Source organism: Nannobrachium achirus (genome assembly GCF_963921795.1).
Source record: "Nannobrachium achirus genome assembly, chromosome: 12".
Lineage (NCBI taxonomy): Eukaryota > Metazoa > Chordata > Actinopteri > Myctophiformes > Myctophidae > Nannobrachium > Nannobrachium achirus.
In genome coordinates this window covers 45,552,218-45,564,953 of record NC_137832.1, presented here as the reverse complement: position 1 = coordinate 45,564,953, position 12,736 = coordinate 45,552,218, and the positions used below count along the sequence as shown (strand labels likewise).

General features: G+C 41.7%; 1 protein-coding gene across 2 annotated transcripts in view; it reads right to left on the bottom strand.

The window, feature by feature from the left end:
• smarca2 (SWI/SNF related BAF chromatin remodeling complex subunit ATPase 2) overlaps positions 1 to 12,736 on the bottom strand; it is a 56,496-nt gene that overhangs the window by 13,952 nt on the left and 29,808 nt on the right. For both annotated transcript variants that reach the window (XM_080739280.1, XM_080739281.1), the window contains exons 24-27: positions 10,686 to 10,852; positions 9,934 to 10,097; positions 8,237 to 8,464; positions 7,069 to 7,146 (exon numbers count right to left, since the gene is read on the bottom strand). In XM_080739280.1, coding sequence (XP_080595406.1) covers positions 7,069 to 7,146; positions 8,237 to 8,464; positions 9,934 to 10,097; positions 10,686 to 10,852 — 637 coding nt within the window. The remainder of the gene's footprint in view (positions 1 to 7,068; positions 7,147 to 8,236; positions 8,465 to 9,933; positions 10,098 to 10,685; positions 10,853 to 12,736) is intronic.

Sequence of the window (12,736 nt, the reverse complement as noted above, 5' to 3'; positions counted from 1 at the left end):
TGTCTGTCTGTCTGTCTGTCTGTCTGTCTGTCTGTCTGTCTCACTATCAGCAGGATCACACCCTTATTACTTCATAATGTAATAAAAGTTATTAATGTAATAATTGCCAATTGTTTTTGAAAACTATCATAATTATTACCTCCATTGAAAAAGGGCCAAGACAGAATGTCTGTCCACATATATAATTACAGTCTTCTTGAATTCTTCACCAGCATAAATGTATAATGCAATACCTTTTAGTCTCTAATGTATCTTGAAATATTATCTATACAATCAATATAGTGTAGGCATATGTATATGTGTATATATTATAGGTAATAATTCAATCAATATCTACAATATTATCTACAATCATCTCGCTTGGTGGACTAACTTGCTCGGAAACAAGCAGTTATGCTTCTGTGTGTTCTATTTTATTTTTAATCGTCAACACTATGCTAGCACTGCTCAGGGTGTACATATACTGTATATATTTTGTTGCAGACTGTGGAGCCTGAATTTTCCCTGCTGGATCAATACAACTTTTATCTCTTATCTTATACATTAAAACACTTAAAGGATTGGTCTTTTCAAATAAGTAAATTAACCATCTTTCTTTCAAAAACACATGACAAAGACCTTGTCAAAACATGTTTTTATTATCTTATATATTATATATATATATTATATCTTATCGGGTCTTTTGGCCAAGTTGGCCAATACTACACCCCTCCACCAATGTTTTGTGCAAATCAGTCTGGACATTTGTGTGTGATCCTGCTGATAGTGAGACAGACAGACAGACAGACAGACAGACAGACAGACAGACAGACAGACAGACAGACAGACAGACAGACAGACAGACAGACAGACAGACAGACAGACAGACAGACAGACAGACAGACAGACAGACAGACAGAGACTGGTGACCTTCCTTCCCTACATGATATAGCCTACAATACTGCCATGATACTGACCATGATACTGACATGATACTGACCATGATACTGACCATGATACTGACCATGATACTGACCAGGATACTGGCATGATACTGACCAGGATACTGACCATGATACTGACATGATACTGACCATGATACTGACCATGATACTGACCAGGATACTGACCATGATACTGACCATGATACTGACCATGATACTGGCATGATACTGACCATGATACTGACCATGATACTGACCATGATACTGACCATGATACTGGCATGATACTGACCATGATACTGACATGATACTGACCATGATACTGACCATGATACTGACCAGGATACTGGCATGATACTGACCAGGATACTGACCATGATACTGACATGATATGGCATGATACTGACTGGGATACTGACCTTGACACTGACATGATACTGACCATGATACTGACATGATACTGACATGATACTGGCATGATACTGACCAGGATACTGACATTATACTGACCAGGATACTGACCATGATACTGACATGATATGGCATGATACTGACTGGGATACTGACCTTGACACTGACATGATACTGACCATGATACTGACATGATACTGACCATGATACTGACATGATACTGGCATGATACTGACTGGGATACTGACCATGACACTGACATGATACTGACTATGATACTGACCATGACACTGACATGATACTGACCATGATACTGACATGATACTGGCATGATACTGACTGGGATACTGACCATGACACTGACATGATACTGACTATGATACTGACCATGACACTGACATGATACTGACCTTGATACTGGCATGATACTGACCATGACACTGACATGAAACTGATCATGATACTGACCATGATACTGACATGATACTGGCATGATACTGACTGGGATACTGACCATGACACTGACATGATACTGACCATGACACTGACATGATACTGACCATGATACTGGCATGATACTGACCATGATACTGACCATGCCACTGATATGATACTGACCAGGATACTGACATTATACTGACCAGGATACTGACCATGATACTGACCATGATACTGACATGATATGGCATGATACTGACTGGGATACTGACCTTGACACTGACATGATACTGACCATGACACTGACATGAAACTGACCATGATACTGACATGATACTGACCATGATACTGACATGATACTGGCATGATACTGACTGGGATACTGACCATGATACTGACATGATACTGACCATGACACTGACATGATACTGACCATGATACTGACCATGACACTGACATGATACTGACATGATACTGACCATGACACTGACATGATACTGACCATGATACTGACATGATACTGACCATGACACTGACATGATACTGACCATGATACTGACCAGGATACTGACCAGGATACTGACCATGCCACTGATATGATACTGACCATGATACTGACATGATACTGGCATGATACTGACCAGGATACTGACATGATACTGACCAGGATACTGACCAGGATAATGACCATGATACTGACATGATACTACCATGATACCAGTAAGGCTCCCTAATCAGGAGATAAGCGACCATCAGGTCACAGTATGTACACAAAAAGGCCTGTGAGTGGCATTGGTTCCACCCTCAAGTTTGTACGACAAATGGTTGATGAGTAAAGCCAAATAAAGTTTCGGCCAATCAGAGGAGGGGGTGGGGCCAAGTTAAACCAATTAAGGTTAAGGACTCTTAATCAAGTCAATTGACACCACCCACAAGTTTGTACGACAAACAGTTGATGAGTAAAGCCAAATAAACTTTCGGCCAATGAGGGGAGGGGGCGGGGCAAAGTTAAACCAATGAAGGTGAAGGACTGTTGGGAGTAGCAGGAGTCGGTGGTCCCTGGGAATTCCCCCATGAGCAGCCCAGTTGGGGTGTTGATTTGGTCATTTTTGCACTATTTGGCGGCGGTGGCAGGGGGTCCCTGGGGGTCCCTGGGGGTCCGTGGAGGTCGGTCGCAAATACCATGATATTTACCAAAAAAATAGGCCATTATTACATTATGAAGTTTTATTACATTATGAGCCTCCTATGTGGAGGTTCTTAATGTAACACATTATTACATTATTGAAAAATCTGTTATTACGTTATGCGCTCGTTTTTTTATTACATTATGAGCTGATTATTACATTATGAGTTTTTATTACATTTTTTTTATTACACTATGAGCCCTTATTACATTATGAGCCGTTATTACATTATGAGTTGCTACAGACCCTGGCAGAGGCGTATTTGACCGCAGACCCCCATCTGAAAATACACAGACAGACAGACGGAGACAAGCATAAAATAATATTTTCAGCTTGTGGGAGTGTTCAGGCATGTACATGAGGGGGAGCGTGGTGGACATTTATTATTTAAGTATATGTTTAAACATCTCATATCACAGAGCCTTTGCTGGAGAACATTGAAAGAGGTTTACTGATACAATCTCTCACCACTCTGAAAATACATTCATGACAACTAGTGTTAGCCAATTATAAATGACAGGGTAAGAAAAGGTCTAAGTATCAGGAGGAGTATCTGGCGGATAACTTAATTGGAGACAGGCTATTGTCAGAGACAGGCCATTATTTTTAGATTTATTTTTATTCAGGTTTTTACTAGGTTTTATATTTGAATAATATTTAATACTAACAAAGCATTAAACTGGCGAGGAGCAATTTAAAGTGTACATTTCTGGCATGCCCTGGTGCATCACAGACACAGAGTAAGCGCCTACCATAATGTCATCATAATGGATCAGCTGCGAGAAGGACTTACTTATATCATAAGTAAGTCCTTCTCGCAGCTGATCCCAGTTCAATTACTGTATGTTATCCTCCTCTCTCTCCTGCCCTTACCTGTCTCTTTCACACTGTGTATATCTGGAGAAAAAAATAAATCTTTCTCTGACATCAAGTATGTAGCAGTTTCGCCCTTCCGTGACTGTTGCCAATTATACTTGTGTGTGGAAGACCTCTGTTAGAATTTTAAAATAAATAATTCATAAGAAAGACGAGAGAGACGCGTTTTTGCAGAAATGTCCCAGATCGTAATGGGCTGATTTGCACTAGAACACTGGACAGAGACAGAGCGATGGTAACTCAGCAGGCCCACAGAGGGCCGGTGGGCTGGTGAACCAGCAAACCTAGAGCGCCGCGTTCCCACCATTCAAAAGATTATGCAACTATCAGTGGATATTCAGCCGTTGGTACAGCATTGGAAAAGGAAATGTTATTCACCCACTGCATGGGCGCATTGCACTGCCTTACATGTTTTATCATCGGCATCGAATACATGGGAGCTAGAAAGCTTTCTTATGTACGAGTGATGACTATGAACGTCGTACAGTACATGATTTATTACTGTGTGTAAATTATGATATTGTCCACAAGAACCATTAGGCTAATTTCATGTTTTATTTTGTACGGGGGACTGGCCTTTATTTGCACATTCGTACAACCACACCTAGTGACAATTTGAAACCCAGACATTATTTGGCACTATTATTATTGGAGATTTCATGGTATTCTAGGCTTGCTTCACTCTCTCGGTAACTATATCCTGCTGACAACCTTTAAAACAACACTGGTGCCAACACTCCTAGTAGTGATTCAACACAGTGCACCATTTAGTCTCGTCATGTTTTGTCTAGCGTATTTTCTGTTAATGTTTAAAATAACATACCCCCCCCCCCCCCCCCCCACACACACACACACACACACACAGAAACATACACTAACAAATGTCTAGTTTGTGTTCCGTCACATGGTGGCGTCACACACCGAAAATGTCAGACCTACAAGCTCACAACGTGTAGCATCCCTCCACGCTGTGAGCTTGTAGGTTCTCTTTTTGTCATGCAATGCCGCCCGTCATGCTACAAAGTATGAATCAGGCTTTATTCACATATACACACACAATCGTACGCATACACAAACACACACAAACGCACACATACACGCACGCAACCATACACACACGCAGACGGACGCATGCATGCACGCACGCACAGAGTGGGGCACCATTCAGTAGATAAGAGATAAGTGTTAAGCAGTGTGCTGCCCACAGCGAGATCAAAGAATTTCCTCTCTGCAGTGCTGGTTTCCTCAGCTAACTCCATCTCTAATCTGCTTCGATGAAAAAAACGTTTTTTTTTATTTATGAAAAAGTCCCATTTCCTTTCACACATAAAGCACTCAGACACTCAGTGTGTTCAGTTCAAAGGAACAATTCAATGTTTCAAACAGAGATATATGAGCGAAAACAGGATCTAGTAATGTTGTAGATAGATATATGGATTGCCTTCAGGCCTTCGCAGTCAAAACTTTTGAGGCACAAGCTCAGTAAAGGAATAAGAAAGCAAACGTCTAAAGAAATTCACTATTCACTGTCCAGCAGCAGTTTGGGTGCATATCATTTGCAAAGAACATTTCTTCTTTGCATTAATAGACCTTCTGTACAGGGTTAGGGGTTATATAAACAGAATGTCTTTCAGCTGCTAAACGTCTACAATATAAACAGCTGGGTGACATTTATTGAACCAGAGTGGCTCCTCTCCAAGCCGTGGACTGGGATTGAGCTGCCAGAAAAGACATACAGTATTGTCACTACCGGGCAGAAACCTTGTATGTCCAAAACTGTTACGGTACTTTTCAGGAAATGGAAAAAACTAAATAACCTGTGTTCCAATGGAGCCAATGTAGTTATTATTAATTCACCAGCTTGTAAATACTTATAACCTTTATCTCTTTTACTCTAAAGCAGGGGTGCCCACACTTTTTTGACGTGAGATCTACTTTTAAAATGACTAGCTCAACATGATCTACCCATCCAAAATGTTTTGGCTGAGGGCCTGAGGTGGGCTTTGGAATAGCAGCACTGGCGTTACATCTATACTATAATTTTGCGAATGTCTGTCTGTCTGTCTGTCTGTCTGTCTGTCTGTCTGTCTGAAACACCGTTTCTCCTCAGTGGCTGGAGCAATTGATCTGAAATCGCATCACAATTAGCATATGAACACACCTAACATAACTGTGAAGCCCGTTTGTCACTTTCACAAATCGTATGCTGTATATTAGCATTTTTATGGTGTATCTACTATCTATTCTGCATCTAGCTTGAGGCTAATCTAATCTGCATCTAGCATGAGGCAACATGTTTAACCAGCTGTGTGTGTGTGTGTGTGTGTGTGTGTGTGTGTGTGTGTGTGTGTGTGTGTGTGCAGGCAGGCGGGTGTGTGTGCAGGCGGGGTGGGCGGGCGGGCGGGCTGGGGGGGGGGGGGGGGGGGGGGGGGGACAGTATCTCTGTAGCCATTAAACGAAACGGGTTTCTTACATTGATGCTCCTACATCATGCAAGCACCAGTTAAAGTTACTTTCCATCCCATACTGTATGCACAGTGCACATCCCATAACCCACACACTGCACATCATTTTGGAGCTCATATCTTTGAACGGGTAAGGGCTATTTTAGACAAACACACTTACTGTAAGGGGGAAATAAATGGGAAATACTGGGGGAAATGTCTTCATCCCATTCTGTATGGAATTGGTAGGTTTTGGGGTTCTTTGTAATGCCACTGACACTTGAACAAAGTATTGCATTGGAGGTTTGCCTACTTTAGAAGCCATGAAGGGAGCTGACAGGCCCTTCTTGATGTCATATTGACATATTCTTTTTATTTAAAATTATATATTTTTAGAGGCATGTCATGTGGTCTACCTGCACACCCTTGGTGATCTACTGGTAGATCACGATCTACCTTTTGGGCACCCCTGCTCTAAAGACTATCAACCTGGAATCCCTATTCCGGGCATGTTATTAGGCTAAAGCATCTATGATCTCATGAACTTGTAGATCAGCTCTTTTTTGCTACTTTTGCGTGGCTCTGTCATAGGACGAGGTGTGAAAGTATGAAAAACATGAAATATGGAGAAAGATAGGTGTCTGCCTGACAACTATCTCAATATGCAGAATAGCTTGTAAAACGTTTTCCAAAGCTGTGCAAATCTTTTCCTCTGCCTTAACAATCATAGCGTGTCAAAATTCCCATCCTAATTAAAAGCAAAGACACAAACATTATGTAAGTTCTCACCATGAAGAGCTCAAATTCTTCTTCACTACGGGCAATCATCTGGTTGAGGGTTTCATCATCTGGCACCTCATCTTCCTCCTAGGGTTGGATGATAATAGAGCATCACAAAGATGTTCTATTCTTAGCCTCATTGTATAAGATCACCTCACTACTGTGCTGTGCTCATCATTGTTCTTTTTACAGTATGTCTCAGTTCCAGCGCTCAAAGGAAATATGAGACAGTTACAGTTCTATACAGCCTACAATGGCATACTGATTCTGACAAATACTAATTAAACATGCTGGAACCGGTCACAAAAGGGTTCAATACTGTAATTGAACCGTCTTATGTTAGCCCGCTTCCTGATCCCATCTACTGTATCTGGAGTTTTACCATGTCAGTACTAGGGAGGGGAAGATATGAAAATGTCATATCACGATTATTGCGAGAAAAGAAATCGCGATTTACGATATTATCGCGATAATCAAAATCCATTATCCTGGGGCGGAACATTTGACAAAAAATAGCAGATCTACAAGCTATTTTTTGTCAAAGACATTTGATAGAGTGAAAAAAGACTGTATCAAGTACATATAGTATAAGTACCTTTTACCAATTATAGAAGGTTTAAGTGGTACCGGATATGCAGCTCGGGCAAATAAAAGGTGAACTGATCCCAGTGCATGACAGAGGACGATGACATGATAAATTAAATCTCCAAGACACGTGAGTGTTTTTCATCACGATAAACAATAATATCGCTTATCGTCCCGTCCCTAGTCAGTACATACAATGTTTACAGTGTCACAACAGACAGGCAACAAATGACTTATCTAATCTTATTCCTTATTTCTATCTTGCATGCAAATTCTTTTATTAGACCTCCATAAATTAATCCTACTTGTTGGGGCTTGGCGATATGACTTCAAATCAATGTCACGATTATTCAAAACTTTTGCCTCGATTGTGATTAATGAACCAAAACGTGAAAATAGCAATTCTACAAGCTCACGACACCTTGCATCTCTCGACGCGACACAGATTTGCAAGTTTTCACGCTACCATTTTTCAATTATTCGATTAACATACATGTGCAAGATTATGTAGACAGTTGGTTCTAAATGTCAATTTCAATATATTTTCGGTTAATTTCCCAGCCCTTCAATCTGTTGCAGAATATGAGCCCACCTCGTTCTGTTCCTCGGTTTCCAGAATGGCCTGCAGCATGACCCTGCGCTCGTGGCTGGAGGATTTCTGGTCAAACATGCCAGCCTGGATGACTTTCTGGTCCACGTTGAGTTTGTACTTGGCGGCAGCCAGGATCTTCTCCTCGACACTGTTGACGGTGCAAAGTCGAAGGACGCGAACCTCGTTCGTCTGACCGATGCGGTGAGCACGATCCTGGGCCTGCAGGTCCTACAAAACAACCAGTCAAAAGTAATTAAATGTGAAATGGCAGAACTGCAGCCATAATCATTTCATCACATGGTTTCATAATGGGCCATCAGTCATTTCTCATGTGTCTATGATGGTGTCCTCTCACCTGGGGGCTTTCTCGGTTGCCGCCACCTCTCTGTGGTACCCACCTCATCAGCCTTTCCCCAGCCGTAAGACAGCCCACCTAACCCCAGCTCATAAGACCCACCACACCCTTTTCCGTTGTTTCACCAAGGATTTTCAGTCTTCTTTTGTAGCTCCTATTTCTTTTATATCAACAATAAACATAGTTGTTCTGTTTATGTGAAGCGCCTCGAGTATCTAAAAAATCAATTCTGACTTGGGTGAGGGGACTGATAGCGTGGTAAGCCCTAGAGCTGACCAGTTGGTGCAACACTGCCTGCCTAAACTGGGTGTTAAGCTATATATGGTAAATATTATAATATGTATAACACATCACCACTCACCAGCAACATTACTGAACATACTGTACATACTTGAGATAAACAGAAGACATTCATCCTTGCTGATCAAACCTGCTTAAGTCAATTGGCAGTTTACCGACGTCAACAACATCAAAGCATTTCCTGTCTGCACCCTGCAGCGTTGGCTTCCTCTGCTAAGCTGGGCACTACGCTGCTTCCAGTCTTGTTTCGTTTCAGACATACAGAAACACTCTTATAATAAGTATTCCATTATGACAATTGGGGAGTGTGATATATTGATATTTCCGATATTTCTAAAAGAAAGCCTTTGGAGAAGAATGTTCTACGAAAGTACAGTAGGAACAAGAAATGTCCTCATTTGACTTGATTTATACTATACCAAAACAGCAGATCTAGCTTGTATATCTATTATTTTCAGCACGCAACACAACTAAGTATAATTCAGGTAATGCCCAGCATTCTTTCAACTATAACACCAGTAGATGCGAGACTCTAAGGATAGCAATGTCTGTCCATCCACCACTTTGGTCCCAAAAGATGATATATCAAAAACTACTGGTTGTATCAATGTGCACCTACATGAACCCTACTGTTATCAGTGACCCTATGACCTTTCCTCCTGTGCCACCCATAGGCCAAAATGTCCACTTGCCCACAAGAGAAGCAAAATCTAATGGGCTCATTGCCATGAAATTCGTTCATGTGCGTTCATGCTCCCTGGAGAATGAGCCTTACCAACACGAGTGACCCAGTGAGCTGTCCTCTAGCACCACACTCAGGCCAAAATGTCAACCTTGCACACAAGATTAACAATGTATGTCATCATCTGGCAGATTGCAGGATGTTTTTTGCCCGACAGCATGCAACGATATGCTATTTGATGAACTCAGAGGGGGGCTGCATTCTACTGCCCCAAGTCCTATATATTGTGACTCAAGGGTGATTAAAATCAAATTATTCATTGCTTAACCCTATGATTCCACCATTAGCTGACCAACTGACCTGGTGTGGGTTCCAGTCGCTGTCAAAAATTACGACAGTGTCTGCTGCCTGCAGGTTAAGTCCCAAGCCTCCAGCTCTGGTACTGAGCAGGAAGATGAAGTACTGAGAGCCCTTTTCATTGAATTTCTTAAGCAGGGTAGCACGGTCGTCAGCCTTGGTGGTTCCTAAAAACATTGGGCAATATAACAAACATTAGAAACGTTACTGGAGTTTAACCAGGAAGGTCAGTCACTGTGTGTGTGTGTGTTTTAGTATAATAATTCAAAGCAGAAAAGAATGTCTGGGGTCATAGCAGAACGGCTTTATGAATGGATATAATAACCTATTTCTGATGTCTTGCCCTGTTCACCAGGGCAAGATACAATGGAGCAGCGTATGTTTCACTAGACAATTTGTAGAAGCAAATCTTTGTTTTGTAACTATTATTTATTTATTTTCCTTTTTTTCCTCACAATTTATCATCAGATCATAGACAGCCCTTGATCTTTTCCACCTATTAAGATAAGATACGGAAGACTACATTTGGAGACAAATCATGTCATTACGTTTCCAGTCAAGTGTGTTTTTAGAGAATTTAGACGAATCTGCTTCCAGTCAAAGGTGTGCCAAGATGTGTGAAAGGCAAAGATCGCAACTTTTCCCAATAACTTTGAATGCACATTTGCAGGTACTAGGTTTAGTTCCGCAGGGGTATAGAAGCAGAGCACAGACCACTTCTAAACTCCTTACTACTGGTAATGTAACTTGCGCACCATCCAGACGCAGATAGAGGAAGTTGCGGAAGGTGAAGTAGTCCTCCATGATGGTCATGAGAGTGGTCATCTGGCAGAAGAGGAGGACCCTGTGACCTGTGGCCAGCAGCTTGGGCAGAATGCGGTCTAACAGCTCGAACTTCCCAGAGGCCCGATACAGCTCATGCCTGTGGGAACACGATAAGTGATACCGTAGTTCAGGGGTTTTAAAACTTTTTTGACTAAGGGCACACCTGTAAATAACTTTTTCATCCATGGAACCCCTGAACTACACTGTTAATTTTTAGATCTTTCCACCTGAGATACGGTAGGCTATGTTACGGAGAAATATCCGTTTCCATCAAAACTGATTGAGAATAACTTTATACTTGACGTTTAACCACTTGAACCCCAGCATCCCTATTCTGGGAGGAAGGTTCACCAAAAATAGCCGATCAACAAGTTCACAACGCCTCACAACGTGACGCGTTGTCAGCTTGTAGATCTGCTATTTTTGGTGAAGAGAGTTGGGGTAGATGGAAAAAGAACCCAAGTACAGTGCATATCAGGTCTGTTTTACTGAAGATATTGATACATTCCAAATAATATCTAAGTAAACTGCGGCACCCCTGTACTGGCTTCACAGCACCCACTTTGGGAAACCCTGCTGCAGTTAATATACACTGTTTCATTGCATAGCTCCCCTATAGAACTAACATCAGACGATTTCATGCTGAATGTTCATAATTAAATGGACTAGAATTTCGGGCCCCCTTCGGGGGCCCTCAAATCTAGAGCTCGGGCCCCCTCCGGGGGCCCTCACGGTATACCAGCAATCCAATGTATTTGTAATGGGCAAATATGGGTAGTTCTTTTTTTGAGAGAAAATATTTTTTTGAAAAAAAATTTTTTTTTTTGGCCTAATTGTGTTATTATTACTATAATAGGCCTGCCAATGTTTTTTTTTCATTATTTCAATGTTTTCATTTTAGCAACACACACACACACACACACCCCTACACACCCCTACACACACACACACACACACACACACACACACACACACACACACACACACACACACACACACACACACACACACACACACACACACACACACACACACACACAGACAGTATGTTGCTGTGAAGAGGTGAGTGGGCCGAACTCTAGAGGTGAGTGGCCCGAAGGGCCGCCAACTTCTTGTAAGATACAGGCTCTCGGCTAGCTAGGCTCTCGCTGCTGCGCGCCCGTCACTGCTGAAGCAAACTGTAACCTGATACTTTGGTGACGAAAATTGCGTAGGAGACACTCTGGGGAAAGATTTGCATAGCAAACCCACACATTACTTTTCTACAAAGTGTACATCGTGCGAATACAATAGCTTCAGGAGAAGCTGCTAGGAACATTGGGGTAAAAATGCGCAATTTTTGTGCAAAAGGTGGAGTCTTTAGATGCAGTGTAAATGTGATTCTATCGCGCAGGATGCTTAAAAATACTTAAAGAGGGTTGCTGTGGGTTATGGCTGCTGAGATGGCGGGCTGGATATGTAAAAGATTTAAAATAAACAAACATAGACACGTAGGCAGTCAATTTAAATGTGTCAAAGCTATTTTTCAGAACCAGTCCCCAAACATTTGAGATTGAGTCGTGTTGTGTGGTGTGGTTCTGTCACACAGCTCAGCAAACATGGATTTGATCAGTAAAGCATCCTATGGCAGGTTTCATAAAGGCATTACACTTAAACACTATGCTATACTTAGTTGCCTGGACTCCCCAAATGCTCTACATTGACCCCTTCCTGTTTTCACTCAAATATCTTTGGCCAATGTAGCAGATCTACAAGCCCACAACCTTCTAATTTATCTAGCCTATATGTTAGAAAATGTGACGCACTGTGAGCTTGTAGATCTGCATTTTTTGCCTTTGTGGTAAGTCCAAAATTGGGGAAATGCAGAATTGTTATGAAAGAAGATAGCAGGGGCGCTACTGGTATCCCTCAAACAACCGGTGCTCATGAAAGGGAATAAAATGGGCAAAAGAGGACAAAATGTGCCAAGGAGGTACAAAAA